The 19,953-nt window shown below is 36.9% G+C and overlaps 1 protein-coding gene across 1 annotated transcript in view; it reads left to right on the top strand.

The window, feature by feature from the left end:
- SEMA3C (semaphorin 3C) overlaps nt 1–19,953 on the top strand; it is a 122,987-nt gene that overhangs the window by 60,807 nt on the left and 42,227 nt on the right. Inside the window, exons 3-6 of the mRNA XM_082309115.1 lie at nt 8,607–8,767; nt 10,850–10,912; nt 15,794–15,913; nt 19,689–19,779. Coding sequence (XP_082165241.1) covers nt 8,607–8,767; nt 10,850–10,912; nt 15,794–15,913; nt 19,689–19,779 — 435 coding nt within the window. The remainder of the gene's footprint in view (nt 1–8,606; nt 8,768–10,849; nt 10,913–15,793; nt 15,914–19,688; nt 19,780–19,953) is intronic.

The following is a 19,953-nucleotide window of genomic DNA, read 5'->3' as shown; positions in this document are numbered from 1 at the left end:
TTAAGGTGTTGATTGTTTTGCAGCATTTAATAGTTCTGCACTACAGTTCAGAGGCATGGTTGTCGGTACATCAATGAAAATGTATTAACACCTCAAAACTGCACATTTGGGGAGTAGCTGACTCTGTCAGTTTTGCAAAGGGCAAATTATGTCTTCACTGTCTACAGGCTACCTCAGTAAACCTGCAAAGTACACTCTTACACTGAAACAGAAAGGTAAACTTGCAAAGAAAGACAATTCTAGCAGTAAAACAACCTACCTTTCACTCAACCTTACATTCTCCCTGCTCCTCTCTCTCCCTCCCCAATATTCAAAAAAGTCCCAGCTGACATCATTTGCCACATCAGTTTGTGGGGAGTCAATAGTCAGGTACTCAAAGCTAAGACTAAAAAAGGTTTGCATTTATCACAAAAGTAACAGCCTGAATAAGATGCAAAACTAATGAGAAGTCCACTCAGAGCTTGTTCTCCTCCCAGAGGTCAACCCACTAGCAGCAAACGGGATGAAGGTGAAGGAATTGGGAGAACGGCTCACAAGTCTCATGTTGTTGCCCAGTTCTGTCTTGGAGAATAGTGCTAGCTTCAGTTTTAATTCATTTTTTCAGACAGACAATTACAATAATTCACTTTCTTCCATTTCTCATGTCTTTCTTTAAATTTGGATCAAAGAGTTCTGGTGTCTGCATACAGTAAGGGCTTCAGCTGGCCAGTTAGTCTGATAACTACTTGGAACATTTCTCTGTGTGACTGAGCATCGCGGGAGGAAGCACAGCCATTCCTCCAATGACATGATTGCTGGTCCACTAGAAAAAAGAGCAAGAGAGAAAACACGAGAGATTAAAATGAAAAGATATACTGCTCCCAGAAGAAGTAAAATAATGTGGAATTTGTCTGCCTTCTCCACGGGTGTGGCTTTTTTCTTGCTCCATCTCAAAAATAATGTCATACTTGGCAACCAAAAGCCTCTTGTTCCTGCCTCTGGAAAACAAAAACATCTTGAGCACCAATGGCAAAGCCACTGTGTGCACCCAGGCTAGTGAGACAGGTTGAGCTTGTGCAGCCTCAGGCAATGTGGCAAGGACCATCTTCCTGTCCATTGGAAAGAAACAAAAGGGTAAACTCTGTCTAACTGTGCAGACTTTGAAGTATGCAGCTTACAACTCTTGGAGAGCAGTTTGCACGCTGCAGAGCTGTTACACACAAGCTCTTTATACACAAGAGATGGAGAAGACTGGCTCCCATCTGACATGACTAACTCAGCTGCAGTAATCTTAAACCCAGTTGGCCTGTCTTTATGGCTCTCCATGCTTGCCAAAGTTGTCTCTTTCGTTTTGGGACGAAACATGAGAATAAAGTCTGGACAGGTTAATAATGGGCAGAAAAAAATAATGGGCAAGGTAATATTTGAAAAATCAGATATCTTCTTCTGGAAAGTTCTGTAGAGTGGCAATATTTGTGACATCTTCTGAAATAAAGCCCACATGTTGCAATTATATAAAGGGATAAACTTGATAACCAGTAAGATTATAGCTGCACACTACTTATTAAAAAAAAAGAAGCCCACTTTTCAATGTTTTTATTGAAATACCTATACAGACTTCAGAGGAATTATTCCAGGTTTACAGCGAGGTAAGTGGAGGAATAATCTGAAAATTATGCCAAGAAATGTCTACAGCCTAGCTAGCGAGACTGGCTGGCTGGAGGGTGTGGGTGGTCTTGCATAATTCTCAATGAAGGAATCTCAATACTGGAATATTTGGCAAGACTTGGAATAGCTATGCAACTGCAGTTTGGAAAAAGTTGACATATTTTTCCTCTTTGTTTCGGAGCGGGGCTTCTATTGTGGAATGTGTTATGATTTCATCATGACAATATCTGTGTAAGTCAAAAAAAATCAGCATTTTAATAGTGTCTGTGCTTCATAATGTAAGCTTCAATAAAAATGCACTTAACATTGTAGGGTATGTTGGGTTGATGAATGTGCCACAGAGCCACGTTAATACATTTTGCCACACACACGTAAGTGACTTTGTCTCATCGTGTGTTTGCCTTTGCTTAGAAAACACATTCCTCCAGCACAAAACTGGCAGCTGCCCACAGCTCAGTGGATCTGCCCCTCCTTCTTCATTCTTCAAAGCAGCAAATCAAAGATGAAAAATTCTCTGATAGTTTTTGATAGTTTTAATAAACAGCACTCTGTCATGAGTGATTCCCCTTTCAGTACAACTTTTAAAAAGCCCCAACATCAAAAGCCAGTTAATACTCCATTGTGATCTTTTTAAAGTCTATGAGTTACCAGGGGTTTAGAACGTCTGTGTGTCATGTGAATTGTAAAAAAAGGACTCGTCTACTGACATATGTGAATGCTCTGCTTAAGGTCAACTATTAACTGGTATGTCTTTTCCTATCAACACATGGTCCCCTTCACAAAGAGCTATTGAGTGTTTTACTGCTCCTAATGTGTATGTTGAGCTGCTCAAGGTGACAGATTGTTCTTCAGACATGCTAGAGCTACCTCTGGGCCTGATTCTCCAAAGGCTTCATCTTGGTGCTATTATTTCTATTTATAAAAGACTGCACTATCTGAATCCAGTAATGTTTAAATTCCATTTTCAACTCATTTAGCAAATATACCAACAAGTATTCAAGGTGTATATTTATATTTAGATATCGTTGACATTTCCGTGTTATTTACTCTCATTCCAAATACAGCAATTAAGTTTCTTTCTAGCAAATTATACATTTTAGCTCTGGGCAAAGAGGGGTCCTGTTTCAGCCTGTACTGTCTGAATTCCCTTCCTCCCTGCCCTCCAAGTGATCTTGTTAATTAGTTAGCCTGTGATTTTATGAGCACTTGTAAATCTATTTTCTCCCCTCTCAATCACTCTTTTTTTTTTTTTAATAAAAATGTAATTAAAACCCTTTCAGACAGATTCAGAAGCTAGCAAGTGTGCACATCTGTGATTTCCAGTCCTTATAAACCTATTACCTCCTTATACAAAAAGCCAAATTTCATTCTAACAGCATTAAAAAAAAGTGCAAAGACTTCTCATGCGTGAAGAAGAGATAAAGAGATAAAGAAAAGGTCAAAGGTCCACCTGAGCTTTTTGGGCCCCGTGTGGTTAAGGCACACAAGGGACTGACTAGTAGCACATCTGGCTGCTTATGGCTCTTTGGCCAAATGACTGTGTACCCATTTATAATCAGCTTCACTTGAGAGCTGGCTGAGGGTTGGGTTTTAGTTTGAACACTGCATGAGCAATGGCAAAATGCTTTAATAGCTCTCTTATCTCACCCCCTTAACTAGAAGGAATCAATACAGGTTTGTTCAAAGAAAAGGAATATCAACAGTGCAAAGGTGACTTGTTCTGAAGTTTTGAAAGGAAATATTTCAGACTTTCCTTGTTCTCTTTCCATACATAAAATGAAACAAATAGTCACATTTTATCCTCACAGAGTTGAAAAGCAGTATTATAAATAGCATACTTTTTCGACAGGTACTATGTAAACTATAAAAATAGAACATTTATTTCTTCCATGTCTTTACACTAAAAAATCAGAAATAAGGCCAATAAAACAATAGTTAAAATTATTAGATTCTTATGAAATCTGATACCTTTTAACTAGATCTTTTCCTGTCATTTCTACTAGTAAGGTACAAAACAGAAGTTAGTCAACACAAAGTAGAAAGGAAAATACTTAAACTAAAATAAAACAGAGCTTTTCTTCTGGCTGAAGAAATTTTCAAAATTATTTTTTGTAACTTTGCAGATACCTCTGATTCCACTCACATTTTTAAAACATATAACCATTCCTTTCAACGTTAGCAACATTATGTATAGTCTCTCTCTAAATTTATATGGGCAAATTACTTCTTCACCTGTTCAAAAGTGACCTGTGAGTAAAAGGGTACCATTTCCATTTGATGCTATAAGCAAAAACATCATTCTACTTACATATTTATTCCTCGGGGAAAAAAAGAAAAAAAAAAAAAAAGAGAGGAAAAAAACAAAAATTGGTTTCATTCCAGTTCCTAGAAGGTGAGATTTTACATTGCACTTTCACATTTGGCATGGGCTGGCATATTTGTTGGCACAAACTGAAGGTTTAATGAGGCTTAAGAGAGTCTTACAGTTTCCTTAACTGGAAGCTAATATTGTCAAGCCTACTGCTGGACGTATACAGGGCCTGTTGTTTGTGGACCCCATACCCCATAAGGGAATAAAAGAAAACAGCATTGTATTGCTGACTTCCAAATCACTAAGGCTACATAAAATCCAGGCCAATTTGGGCAGAAGAGGTTCCCTGGTGAGATGTAGCCCATCTTTCTGGAAAGCTATGTTTCTCTCCTTCACTGTGTTGCTGCGTGTAAAACTGTATTGCTATGCTTTACTCCCTGCTTTTTTTGAGGCACATATACCAAGTCTCTCCCTCTGCTCTGAACTTCCCCATAAACAGCCTTCTGAGACTGAATCCTTATGCCAGCAGGAAAGAGGAGGAAAAGATATTATTTCTTGTACTTTACCACAGGGGATCCTAAATTAAAAGCTTGACAGAGCATACTAGATTTGCTGAAAGAAGCCCTGCCAGGCTGGAAACCCAGGGATGGTATAGTGCAGAGATGACTGCGTGTACTCTTTCATGTATCGTAGTTTATCCACAGCAAATCTGTGGATAAACTCAGTGCTTTGAACTTGGGCTGGGGATGCTTGCATACCACAGCTGTAGCTTACCAAACTCTGCAATATAATTTCTTTATTATATTGAACTTTTCAGTAACAAGTGGTTATGTGGGCCTGTGAATAAGAAATAACCTTATTTTGGGAAGGTCCTGCTAAAAACTTGCATTAGTTTCAGTAACATATGTATCAAACATCTATATTAGTATAAGATGTCTGCTGAGGAAGTAACTTATATTGAGGTCTTATCTTACATATTAGGGATTATTATATACCTTACATTAGGAAAGTCAGGCTGTGGATTCAGCATTGTGACACCAGTGAATTTGAATTAAGGAGTGATGAAAGGCTGATGTTGAGTGATTAAATAAGATGTTCAGAGGACTACCTGATGAGTGAATCTAACTCATATACCCAAATGCAGGTTGGACAATTTTGGTATAACAGGCTGTGTTTGTCAGCAGGGGAGATATTTCCATCTTCCTGGATTTCCAGTCTCTGATACCTGTAATTTATTTTGTTCTGGCCAACACAATGAGTTTTGAGTGTCACAAAGGCTTTTATGATGTTAATAATGGATATTGCACAAATATTTTAGTTTTTATCCTGTGAGAACACAACTTTTTAAAAAATAGTACTTGCATTAACTTTTGTGGTGGATTAGAAGGATAATTAAAGAGTAGGTGTTAAACTGCCTAATTGTCAGTAAGCCGTACACTGTGTACAGAGAAAACTCCCAGTCATTGGGATCTCCAAAATGTGCCATTCAATAATAATAATAATAATAATAATAACAACAACAACAACAACAACAACAACAACAACTCCAGGGAGAAGCTTTTGTTTTTCATTAAAAGGGACAAGAGCTATATAACCTGTCCTCTAAGATCAGATTTCTAACACTAGGAATCAAGTAGGTATTGGCTTTATCATTGAGGAAAGCCAAAATTAAGTTCACTGAGTGATGAAAAAAGGGTGAACAAAGATTATTCTTGTATCATTAAAGATGACAGTTATTTGCACATGGAATATATTATTTTTTTTTTTTAATTACCAAACAAAATTGTTAATATTCACAGAGAGCTGTCTGCAACATCATTCTCCATACAGGGTTTAGTGCCTTGAACATTTGGATAAATTCCCAAAGCATGGAATAGAATTTGCTTTGGAGGTCAGTAAATGTTTACATCATTTTTTTACAAAACCGTTTGGAGATGAAAAGCATCTTTCCAGCCACTGCTCTTTCCAAGTAACAACACGCAGGTTGTAAATCTTTAAATTTAATCAAATCAAATTTTCTTGGGTGATTGTGTGGTAAATTTTGTTAAATGAAAAGGAAATTTGATTAATTATAAATTCCCTCCCCGTAGCCCTAAGAGGCTAATAAACTGTAAGCTTCAGCATTGAAAGAAATAAAACTAATAAATCTGTATGACAGTATTTGTTTCAGGGTTTTCCTTCCCTCTTATGAATGGCATTGAGTTTCCATAGTCCAGTGGCATGTCATAAGGTATTCTCCTCATCAAGCAGCTTGAGGGAGACAGATTACACTTCAGGTGCCTTAGAAAGAATAATACCATTGCTAAGAGGTTAAAAATCCAGCAAAATAATGGATTCTAATAAATGAAAGTGGTGGAAATCAAATATCTCTATTTTTGTCTCTTGCTTAAAAACAATCATCATGATCTTGATCATCTTTTCTGTCAGTCATGGCTTATTTTTTGTCAATCGTTGTCAGTCACTGAAGCAACAAGGAGGAGCATTATATTGTGCAATCACTGTGCTCACATTTACCCAGTGTTCTGCGGGAAACTGCTGCCTCTCCCAGTTTATATGTGCTTTCCTAGGATATCAAATATACAGTTATGAGAAGGTTAAGTTTCACCTTATAGCTGCCAAATATTACAGTAAAGTTAATAAGGCCACCAGGAAAAGGGATGAGCGCTAGCTTCTCAGGCTTTTTATGAAATGTTAGTCTGAGAATTTCAGAGAGGGCAAAGGGACTGTATTTTAATGGCACTGTGATGGTGAGTCTCCCAGGTGCCTTTGAAAAATCCCAGCTAAAAGCTTAGAGGGAGGATTTTTTTTTAAATAAAATAAACCAATTGATTTTTCAAGCACTGAAGAAAGACTTCTGAAAATGATGTGGACAATTTTCATATATATTTAATGAGTATTGTTTCAGTTTAAGCTTTTAGGTGCAGACTGTAAATCTTGATTGTATTTATATCTTTTGTTGAGGGACATATAAAATAGAAATATTATTTGTTATTTTTTTTTAATATTACCATAATAAATGCATGTAGGCAACCCTTAGCTCCTGAAAGCTGTCATGCTTCTAAGTGAATCAAAGCATCATATCTTTCAGTAATTGAAAATATTTTTCATCTTCCTATGAAACCATTTAACAGTCATAAAAATTAAGTGGAGCTATGTATTATATTTATCAATGCAAATCATATTCTGCTAAGCGTTCTTTCAGTCATTAGATTTCTAGTAGACAGATATTAGTCCTAAGACCGCAGCCTTTGCCTGTATGTTATCTACAGCTTCTCAAGAGTTTTTCTCCTAGTAATTTTCAAAGAAAAAAATTGTGCTTCCAGCTAAATATGTGTTTTACAGAAAATGCATACTTCAGGTACACTTTTTTTGTTTTATAACAGAGCAAATATCCAAAAATATTTTTGTTTTGAGAGTTTTTTTTTCCAAAATATCATTATCCCACATTAATCTAGTCATCTAAAAGGCATAGATGATTACTTTTGGATAAGACATCTACTGTTTTCTGTAGGGAAGTAATGAGCAAAAACTTTGCTTTTAGCAAAAACTAGGCTTTAGCAACAGTGACAAGCCATATTGTTCCAGACAAATGGTTTGCAAAAGGGATGTGGACTTGGTTCTTAGAATTATGAATAAACATTATAGGAGGGCTTCATTTTCGTATGTACTGTGTATTTGCCACCCTTTTAGAGTCACAGGGAACACAGTCCAATAATAATGCTCATGAGGTAAGAAAACATGATTATATGTTAAATATTTGAATAAGGAGAAATTGATTATTAAAGTTTTGTTTTTCCATTCTCAGCTCTTGAGAAATATCCTTTCTGTTATTACTGAAAAGAAAAATAATCTGAGTAGGCGTCAAAATATATTGGCCAAGCAAAGACAGGAAGGCTGAGCTTTCTCAAGGACAGCAAGTGATACTTATATTGCAGATGCTTGTGCTATTCCTGTAACAGGCCTGATCCTGCACTGCTGAAATCAAAGGACATTTTTCACTTCACTTCACTGAAGAAAGTTTTATGTGGAAAAAAAAGAGCTAGTTCTACAGTTTTGATAGTTTGATCCAAATCCCACAAACAAACAACTGAATAAACCGACACATTTAGGCTTGACTGAACACATATTTTTTTTCTTTTAAATAAGTCGTGCATGGTGATGAAGAACTAAAAAAAATTTTGACCTTGAAAATGATAAAAACCTATTCTTAGTGAAGCCCCCTGTTAGGAAAAGAAAGTAAACTGTTCTTATGTAGTTTTCATTGATCTTGTGGATTTTCTACTGTCATAAACTTCAAAATGTATTGAACACATTGATTAATTTAATATATGATCTTCCTTAAAAGCTAAAGCTGTAAATAATCATATCCATTAAAATACGAATTAATTAGATGAATGAATAACAGCAATGCCTGATTTTTATGAGATATGTCTAGCTACTTAATGTATAAAAAAATTACATTCAAACTGGGAAAGGGAAATTTGTTTTAACTCAGCCATTACATTATTACCAAGTGTCTGATGAGGGTTTTTCTTCTCTTACTGACCCCACTTGTGTTCAAAGATGCCTTTATTTAGAAAGAAACACAGTTATCAAGCGAGAAAGCCAACTGAACCGCTTTACTAACTTACTGTCTTTACTATTTCAGAGCTGCAAGAAACTAAGACCTCTGAATATCACAGAATATCCCACAGTCCCCTGGATTACAGGATATTATTCATGGATGAAGATCAGGATCGTATCTACGTGGGCAGCAAAGATCATATTCTGTCTTTGAATATTAATAATATAAGCCAGGACCCTCTCAGTGTAAGTTGAAGATTTATTTTAAGAATCCAAGGTTGCTTTACTATATGCCTTTCTTTTTAAGACAAAAAATGTGTATTTCATTATTTTGCAGTAGGCAAAAGTCCAGGCACACACCTTATTGAACTGTTAGTCCTTGGTTTATGTGTAATACAAGATGAACAAACTAGTAGCATGGCTGCTTCTCAAACACTGTTTAAAAACTGACCTGTTTACTTGTTTTGAAGCGACATTCAGGATGGCTTGGCCTCAGAAGGAAAATTTGTATAGGTTGATGGTTTCCGCTCCTCTCCAAGATTTAAGATAATTCAGAGACGCACTTTTAGAAGAAGTCTGTAAGGAATAATAAGATACATGCGATCATTTTCAGGCCATAGGGAAAAAACCAACAGGAACAGAGTTGCCTTTAACCTTCAACTATTTTTTTTTTGTACTCTGAAGCCTAATCGCCGAACTATTTTCCAGTCTTTTGTTATGTCTGTGTCAGCCCTTGCCCTTCAGTTGGGTAGCTGAGACACCTCCTGTTTGGGGTTTTTTGGACACTATGACCCTCATCTCCCTCTTGATGCCACCTCTTTTCTGGCTTTTTTCTCATTCATCAAGACGCCATTTTCTACGGACTCTTTGTGTCCCACCTCTCGAAACTGTAGCAGGCCGCCTGCATATGAAAAGAATTGATCTATCAACTGTTTAAACTACTTTCACAGATTCCTCTTTTGTTTCCAGAGCCAGTTCAAATCCAGCTTCTCTGCTTTTAAAATAGGTGGCCTGCACAAGTACATGTGTGCCCAGAAGCCTGACTGTTAAGATATTACTTCTCTATAGACTTTGCCTTGCCTACCTTTAGATTATCACAGCTACAATACTACCTTAAAGTGTACCATATAGACCTCGTTCTGCCAAATTCATCTGATCCTTTAATCTATGGGCTTTATTACTGTACCTCAGGAGTATGGAGAGGCAGAGATATCCAGCTTGCAGCAACGAAGCTAAATGCCTTCCTTAAGAGGCAAGGCTTTTAATGTGTCAGGAGAGAGAGAGAGGCCCCACTGGAGGGTGATTAAAAGCGCTTAAATTAGGCTTTGCTCTGAATCACCCTCTGGACTTGCCTGTCTACCTGAATTGATTGTGCAGGGAGTCCGGGGAGGCTAACTCTAACTTACACATTTAAATTAAATGCCTCTCGTGATGGCATGAACACGTTCTTCCTCCTCATAATGGTACAGAAATCTTCCTCTGAAATGGGGCCGCCTTCTCTGATCTGAAATAGCTTGTGTGACCTTTTTGCTAATTCCCATCTCACCAGCGATCTGGGCACCCTTGTCTGGGAGCTGCTGTGCTCCTGCACGGCACGCTTCAGCCTTCCCTTAGCAGGTAGCTTGTAATTCTGTGTGGACTTTGATTAGATAGGAAGGCCTCTGTTGTGTGAAATATATTCTGTAGTATAAAGCTATGAGGCATTTCAACAGTCTATTTAGGCCTGGAAAAACAAGAATAAAAAAAAATCAACAGAAAGCAAACATGAAAAATTTTCTGGCAGCGAATGTGATCAGCCAGTATTAGTCTCAGAATTAATCTCTGTAATTCCACACGTTCTTTTGTTTGTTTATTTGTTTTTATAACATATTCACTTTGCTAATCTATGCCTCTATAGAAACCCTATATACATATGCATACATACCTACAACTCTCTGCATATGTATATGTATGTGTGTTTATATATATACAGAGATCTTTTAATGCTATTATTTATGTTATCTTGAGGCTAAATATTATCAGGCTCTGTCACCTACTAAATTTCTAGGGAGAGATTTCTAATGGATGTCTTTTCTATTTCAAAATCAAAATAAATCATGGAAGAAGCTCAAAAACTTTATTTTGCTTACTGCACGCTAGACAGAAAGTTGTTTTCTTTTAGCAATGAAAATCCTTTTTTGCCTTATAATCAAGGTGTAAAAGATATCAAAATATTAACTTATTAGTGTAAGTAAGTAAGTTAGGAAGTGAAATGCTTTTTGGTTGTCATTCATTAAAAATAAATTGTATAATAAATATGTTACCTAAAAGATATTTCTTTTCTTACAGATTTTCTGGCCAGCATCAGCAAATAAGGTTGAAGAGTGCAAAATGGCTGGCAAAGATCCTACAGTAAGTTATAATCCACGTGCACATGCACACACATACACAAATTACATACTTGGCAATAAAGTAAGAGCACCTTGAGTGCAGCCAAAAACAAAATGAAAGAAGTGTTTGTTTTGGTTTTTAAATGCTCTGCAGGCCAAATCATAAAGTGAAATTATGAAAAAAGAAGCTATGAAAATAGAATGCACCTTCAGACTTTGACAGATGGAAAAAGAAATGCATTGTCCACTTCCTTGCCTTTTTTTCTTGTTACTAGTCATACTAGGTAACAGTACTTTTCCAGATACGTCCTGGGAATGATGCCGAACAGTCTGTTCAGTGTGGGGAAGCGCTCTGGCTGTCTGCTCGCCCCAGGAACAGGCTCTGCAGGCAGGTGGTACTCACTGTCTGCAGCCTGAAGACCCCAGACTCAGGAACACCCCAAACACTTCTTTCCATTACTTCCACAAAACAATGCCCAAATAACTATCTGGAAACCAGTATGCTTTCCTAGAAAGAGGTAAAGATGATGTCTGGAACCACAGGAAACACAGACCATGGAGCGGTTATGTTGAGTCGTTTTGCACCACAGCTGATTATTCTCCCATCTAAATGCAGACACCTTCCAAAGGACCTAAATCAGATGGTAATTTCCCTATATATTCTCTATAGATAATAGATAAAAATGAGGTATTTTGAAAGACCCAGTGAGTGGTAAAATACAGCAGATCCTGTCTTTGGCAGAGTTGTATATTAATATGGTTATCTTCCTAAAGTAATTTGAACTAACAGTCTGTATATGCCTAGATTTTATTAAGAGAAGACAGCCAAATTGTAAAGCAAAAAGCAAAAAGTCACATTTCAATTCTATTCAGTCACTTTTTGACTTTTTACCAGTTCAGCAACACCTGGCAGTCTTTATCCTGGTTTTCTTTTTAGCTCGTTAGCTGTTTTCCAACTGATACTTTAGTATTATAATTCAGAATCTAATCTGAGCTAGAAAACTGCAGTTTCTCACTACTAAATTTATAAGAAAAAACAATGAAATTTTGCTTATGTTTTTATTTGAGCAAAAAAACTATGGAAATCAGAAGCCTTCACATTAGGTATAACCATCTTTGGAACATACTCCTCAGCATATATCTAGGATCATAATTAATGAAGTAATTGAAGGACATAAGCAGGTGTATATAAATATTGCTTTTAATTTCAAAAGTAATAGAATTAATGCAGAAGTCCACTGAATTTAGTATAAAAACTGTTATTTATTTCAAAGAAGTTCTCTATATTGTGCCTAATATTACTATTTAGTTAACTACACATTTTGTATTGTTAACTAAGCCTACAGATGACATGCAATTCAGTTACTGCAATGTTACAATAATTCACCTGAGTGCATTTTGTAAGAAAAATATGTGTGGGCTTTACTCTGAAAATCTATTGCAAATGCCGATGAATGTAAGAAAACCAGAAGGCTGGCCTACTGGAATGTTGCTGTAATATTGCTTTTTCAAAACTGTGGAGAGTAATTCACTATATTGCTGCAGAGCAACAGAATGATTCTTTATGAATAACTATATTATGGTTGGTATGGCAGCTTATCTGCTTTCTTTCCTGATAGCTATGGTAGTGAAAAACAAGTATTTTTCCTATCGAATATCCTGTTTTTCTATACATCTTTACATTGTTTTGGTTACTGCAGTGTGCAGTAAATTCTACAGCTAATGGCCTGTTATGTTGCACTACATGTGAAAATAAAACACATAGCTTTGTTAACAGTGGTTAATGTTGACCCTAGTTACTATGTCGACTGCATCAACAACATGTGATAGACTGGGTAAGGAATTTTCTTTTCTTTGAAATACAAAAGTTCATTAGTCTCAGTCATGTTTCCAACATATGATGATAATCTTTTAGGGCAAAAATAGGAAAAATGTAGACAATGATACTCTAGCAGAAAGTAGCACACAAAATATGTGATCCATGGGAAAAAAAAACTAAGACACTACTAAGTACTGGACTCTCCAGAGAACTTTTAGTCTTGCATATTTAGTGGTGAGACTTTCCTAGCTTTTAATCATATTGAAGTCCCCAAATGTTGCTGCATTAGTGGACAGATTTCTGGATAGAATCTCTGTTTTTACAACATTTTAATTGTGGGTACAGCTAATATCCTGTAACATAGTTAATTAAGAATGTCCATGTGCATCAACTTTAACTGATTTTTTTACTACCAGCTGTGCATTGCAGAAGAAAACTTAAGTTCCAAAAACAGAAGTTTACATTAAGTTTGTTCTCAAGAATTTAAAAGAGAAAAAATGGTACTGAAGAGCAGCTGCTGCTCCCACTAAAATCAATGATATGTCTTATTGAAAGCTCACTGAAATAATGAGAAAAAGAGAACCCAATGCTAAATCACTGTTTGCAACTTAAAATTTATAGTTCTATTTTAATAGAATTCTTGTGAGTTTCATTTCTGATAATAATGGGAGAAGCAGAGAATGAATTCAGAAGAATTAAGACTTTCAAATGAAAAAAAACAGGGGGGGAGTGAATTCATGATAACATTTGGCCTATCAGAGAATAGTGATTATCACAAGGTAAAAGAGGAATAGATAGACTTGGAGCAGCCAGTAAAGGACTTTATTCAATCAGCAAATTCTTTTCCAAGGAGATTCGGGGGGAGTGGGGTTCGTTTGCCCTACCATTAGACAAACATTGGTGTCTGAATTTGTCATCTTTGGCTGCCTTTTTTGTTACTGAAAAGAAATTATCACCTCTAAATAATATGTTCACCAGGCTAACTTGAATGCTTACATTAGTATGACATCTATTTCTCTCCATTTACGATGATGAGATCCCAGGGGATAGATGTCTACAGTAAGGCAGTTCCCCAGACACTACTACTGAGTGAGTTTTCGTATCAGCTCCAAGAGAAGCACTGATAGTATGTGAATATCTACAGCTTAGCCACTGCCTTTGACAAACATCCATCCTGAAGACAACTATCTCATGTCACCTCAGACCAGACTGATTTAAAAACACAAAGTACTCCAATATCAAGGAAAGGGAAATAAATGGAAGCATAGGTGCTCTTGAATGACCGTCCTACAGAATATATTCTGAAATAACAATTTCTTGCTTTGTTGGGTTGTGGAGTCACAGTGCAGTACCCAGATCAATCATGTAGCAAATTGCAAATGGAGTTCAGTGGTTCAACACTAGAGAGATGGACAAAGGCTCAGAGAAGATCATAAAATGGTCGTCCTGCTGGACAGCATTAAAATACAAGAATGTTGGTACTGAGCCAACTTGCATTACTTGTCTGTAAATCATTAGCGAAGAGACATGAAGACACAGTATGTGTCAGATGGTTGCCCCAGAAGGCTGTCCTTAAAGAAAAGAGCTGTTCATCTAACCACCCCTGTGTTCTTGCCATAGACACTTTGGAAAGCGCATGGCATGGTACTGAAGCAGAGTAGCAAGTGCCACGTACCACTACTGTTCATGTAAACATTCTTTCCTGGTCCTGATCCCTGAAGACTTTCATTCTGAGATTTCTCAGCATGTAATCCTTTATCTAGGAGTCTTCTAGACAAGTTTTCTGCAAACAGCAAAAAAAGAAGGCATATATAAGCTAGTGGTATACCTTCACCTGTCCTTCTTCCCTTTCCACAGCTGTAATGTGGATTGGTAGTACTGCTGAGAAAAACAGGATTTTGATAGCAAAATATTACTAAAGCCATCTTTGACCCAAACTAAGATAGCTGGATATGAGAAAACGGAAACATTTAGGAACAGCCCTCAGCTTTAGAGAAACAATATATTTTGACTGGGTTAAAGGATTTTTCTGATATAGCTAGAGCTAACATTTAACTGAGGATATGCAGTGTTCCCTGTAGAGAAACTCCTTCTATGAACTCTGAACTACCTACAAGTATGCACCAGTTTTCAGATGTTGTAGTATGGTACCAGCTCCTGCTGAAACAAAAATGTGAACGCCTTTAAATGTAAATAAACTGTGCAGTCTGCTGAAAACAATTAACTGTACTGATTTTCATGAAGATGACTGATGACAGTTTCCAATCCTGTGCTCACAAAACACATGCAGTTCTTACTGTCTTTGGTGAAGGTTTGGATGACTGAATATGAAGGCAGTTCTGGGATCTCAGTAAGAAAAATATTCAGAAAAAAATCCTATTTTCAACGTAAAGTGCATTAACAGTTGATCATAGTCAAAAAAGGAAAGATCAAGAGAAGAAAGAAGTGTGCTGGAAGGAGAAAACTAAATCCGATGGTATGAAACTGTGTGGCCCTTAACATTCTGTTTTAATTTTCATGCTGATTTGAAGATGTTACCATTGATCTTCAATATCTTCAAAGCAACAATTCACTGCAAATTTGCTTTGTGTTGTTCAGAGTTTTAATGTTTTGGAAAGAAATTTCTTACACAAATAAAGGGATCTGAGATTTGGGCTTGCTTTGTTTTTTAATTATCTCCAGCTATGATGAAAAAATTAGGGGAAAAAAAGAGACTGTTTTGGAGGTGTCCTTAAGGAAACTTCATAAGGTTACTTCTTGTTTTCCTGCAGAGGCCCTGCTTCTTCCGATGAAAGGTACAGAGAAGTCTGTGGATGAAAATTAGATTGCTGTGTGGAGATAGGAAAGTTACATGCACTCCTCTGTAACTCCTCTCTAGTGCCCTATCAATGCCCAGTTCCCAGACTAGGCCAAATGGCATGAAAAGAAAACAGAAGTCTACAGCTGTTCAAATCCAGAGACTACCAAACTCAGTAGCGGTTTTCATGATACTATTAAAATTATAAACTATGTCTGTTCCCTAGAGTTACAAACATCTAATAACATTTGTCAATGTGAAATTATTTTTTTCTGTTTTCCCTGCAGCACGGCTGTGGGAATTTTGTGCGTGTAATACAGTCGTATAATCGTACACACCTGTACGTCTGCGGCAGCGGTGCCTTCAGCCCCGTGTGTGTGTATGTCAACAGAGGCCGCAGGTCAGAGGTAAGTCTCTTTTCATTTTATATGCTCATTTTGTGGTGGATCTTACTTGTGTTACACAAAACTCAACATTTTGAAAATGCAAAATTTGATGATCTGAATAGGTTCCTTCACTCACGTTAAATAGAAAAAGAACAAAGATCCATAGTTTTCTGACCTGTTACCAGCAAGAAGCAAAGCTATGATCAAAAGCTGTGCCTCAAATATGATGTTTGTCCAAAATTCCACAGTCATACCAAATGCTGGACTACATTTGCTACTACTTTTTATTTGACATTGTCTGGTGAATTCATTCCTACTATTTGTTGGAAAAATTGCCAAGAAATACTTGAAAGGAAATAGTCAGTTAGATAAAAAGTAAAATATGCAGTCCACTTTTTATAACTTCCATGTGTTACTGATTCCTGGGAGAAGCCCTTAAGTGGGCTAACTATTCAGGTATGTGAAGGTTTGCTGGACTTCAGCTTAATACCCACTAGATGCAATTTCAGTACAGGTAACTTTCATCTACTGCACCAGTTTTGCCCCAGCAGATTCTGCTGGGATGAAGTCAGTAAGTTTTCTCATCACTGTGGGATCTTCCAGGGTGTAAATAATACTTTATCTAGATAGGTATCCAGTTTTTCTATATTCAGTTTCACTGTATATTTTCAATATACAAAGTACCAGATGTTTCATAAGTATATTGTCCAAGTTTCCTGATTTGAAAGTGAAATGTTTGTTTATGTGCAAATGTAATAGGTAATAAATTAAGCAACCAGAAGGAGAAAGAAAAGCACTTAACTGAGACCCGGCACCTCAGTAGCTTTTGGGTCAGATTCACGTCTGCAGGCACAGGGGCGTGCAGTATATTTTCCTGTACAATGTGGAAGCAGATGTGTTGGGAAGGAAGATCAGAGTGTGCTACCTGGAGTTTTGCCATGTGAGGGCAGCTTTAAAAGCTGGGCTGGCTCCTAGGGAAAAGACTGGGAAATTCATCACTCATTTCATTGGCAGTGGGATGGGAATTCTGGTCAAGACCCAAGACTACTGCAGAGGTTGCCAGGGAGGTGATAAATCATTGTTTCTGCAGGTAGGTTTGCATGGGATGATCTCAGTGACTTTTGGTAGATCCCTACCTGGCTCCAATCTCCTTAACAGAGTATGTGGTCTGAATCACTGCACCTTCAGTCCTAATGAATTATCTAAAAGTAGAGGTTCATAGGCCTGGATTTAAAAGCACAAGCAAGCAGAACTGAATAAGTAAATCCATCCTTCTGGTTAACAGAGCCTGCATTAACTTACTTTGATGTATTTTGAAACTGAGGTCAGCTTCCCTCAGCATTATCCTATTTCTTGACGAATTATTTAAAACATGGAAAGTGATCTCATTTGTCTGTAATTAATGCAGCATTCCTTTATCAGCTTAAGTAGTAGCATTGTGGCCCGGAGAACTCTAAATCTCATTATTTTAGGGTTTTTGTAAATGAGGTTGGGGGCGGGGGGGAGGAGTGCGGGAAATGACATCTCCAGATGATGCAAGATGTTAAATTTCTTAAGTTTAAAATAAAGATTCATGTCTTGGAAGAGCAGAACTGACTTCACTTAGCCTGTCTGTATAGCTACATGCCTATGATCAATTGATTAAATAAACTGCTGTTTCAGACGTCTGGAGTCTGTCAGACACTTGACTGTAGGCATCGTACGCTCAAAGCCATTACTGTACAGGCCAACAACAGCATAACAGTGTAAAACCAAGCATTTCCTTCTGAACTCATTGCATATATCAGTGCATGACTAATTAATAGAGCAGAATGAAGAACTATGTAGTGCTGATAGGACTAGTGAGAATTCAATTTTTTCTCTGCTTTTATCATTTCACCTTTAATTTAGTACAGTTTTCCATGCACAGAAGGCTGTTTTTGCATGTGCAAAATGGGTATTGTAGAAAGCACATCTGTTTTTCTCTAGAAGCTACAAAGCCTGACAGTAAGAATCATATCCAACAATCATAAGAACTGGGCCTGTTTTGCTCTTTGTCTCCAAGGTTCCACACAATCTCACAAAAAAGGCAGTTTCATTGATGAGGCAGAACGTTGCCCTTTTCCCTGAAAAAGACGTTAAAAAATAATTAATTTTCTTGCTTGGCATGCTTGATACTTTGGTCTTTGGTAATGACTCTCTTAGTCACCCAAATTTATTCTAATGTCAAAGTAAATGCAAACAGAAGGAAATGTAATCACTATGTGAATTAATTATAGACTAAAGAGTAGTTTAATATATATTAAAATCAAGTGTAATCCTGAAGCTAGTTTAATAGTGCAGTAATGGGCATTTTGCATTGGTAAATAGCAGTGTAATATAGTAAATATGAATTAACATCAAGCTGCATATTAATCTAGAAGTAAGTAAAACAACAACAAAAAAAACCCCAAGACCATATTAGAAATTTCATACTTATGTTTTAACATTGTTTAGAGAGCTTGCTACTGAAACAATAGATAAGGTCTCTGTGATTAAATTAGGCAAAACAGAAGAGGGGGAAAAGATATAGGGGATAATGGATATGAAAACTTCCTGCTGTAGCTGAGCATTTCAGGTTGGCGGAGTCTCCAATTTGCTGTTGCCAAATAGCTGCTCAGTGATCTGTGTGGCACCCCCATTCCCCTGTGATTTACATTAACTGTTAAAGGGAATAAAAAGAGTTCCTGCCCTTAGTTGAATAACTAATACATTGGCATCTACATCACAGAAGCATTTCTTTGGAATTTTTGTCGGCTACCTTCTTCTGTTGAAACAGAAATGTTTTAAGTTTGGGTGGTTTTTCCTTGCAATTGTGTCTTTTGCCTTAAAGATTAGAAGTTTGTTATAGGAGGCTAGGAACGAGTTGTTTGTTTGGTATACAATGGTATGCGAGTCGATGTGCTATGGATCGATATCTCTGCCATTACTGACTGAAGTTTTTAAGAACAGACTTGGACCCTTCTTGCTCAGCATACTGTGCTTTTCAGTATTGCTGGGAACAAAGAAGTGAAGAGGTGCCCCAAGATGGGTGAATTTTCTAACGATATTCAGACTGTTTGTGTTTCAAGCTGTAGTTCAGGTTGCTTCTGCTTTGCCAAATGTACTTCTCGTTTATAAATCACATAAAATATAAACAAATCCCCATACCAAGATTCCTAAACAGCAAAATATTTCCAAGAGATATCAGGCTATGGCAGGAGATACTGATATCTATCGCTATGGAATTGGAGCTCTACACATAATCCAAGAGATGCTATTGAAGAAAATAACTATGATTTAGGGAATTTTTGAAGGTCTGATAGCTCAGTAAAGGGCAAATGATTTATACTATCACCAAATGACAGTTACCATAAGAGAATTCTATTTAATATGTATTATTGTTCTAGTAGCTTTATTATAATGTCCTAGACTAGTATAAGTATCACAATGTATTCAGCAAATAAAGGATAAATAACTTCAAAAACACAGAAGTAATCTCCACAGATGTTATTGCAGAGATCAGTCAACTTCTCCAAAGCGTAACTGAGCTAGAGGGAAAAATTCTTTATTTCAGTGTCTTGAATTTATAAAAAGAGTCTTGAAAATAACTGGGTACCAATGAAAAAGCTGTCTAAAAAGATGATGAAATTATAAATAGGAAACCTAAACTGCTGATAGTACAGCAAAAATGCCCAGCAGTGCTGAGCATTGTTAATGCCGGAAATAGCCAAGCATAAAACCACTTTATGTCTGATGGTTTCTGAAATGAGAAGTGACACACAAATCTACATTGCAGGAACAAATCTTCAAGATCGACTCCAAGTGTGAATCGGGAAAGGGGCGCTGTTCTTTCAACCCTAATGTGAACACGGTGTCTGTTATGATCAGTAAGTAAAAATACTCCAAGTTGCTGAGGTGTAAACCTATATGATCATGCGTGGTGTGGATTGATGGGATGCCTGAAACAAGAGAATTCAGCCTCCAAAGAGCAGTACCTTGTGTTTGGCTGATGGTCACAAGGGTTGGGTCCATCCTTGTTTCAAGGTTTAGATGAAGCTAAA

The sequence above is a fragment of the Platalea leucorodia genome, assembly GCF_965183815.1.
Source record: "Platalea leucorodia genome assembly, chromosome: 4".
NCBI lineage: Eukaryota > Metazoa > Chordata > Aves > Pelecaniformes > Threskiornithidae > Platalea > Platalea leucorodia.
Note: the sequence above shows the minus strand (reverse complement) of the source record. Positions and strands in the feature narration are given on the sequence as shown.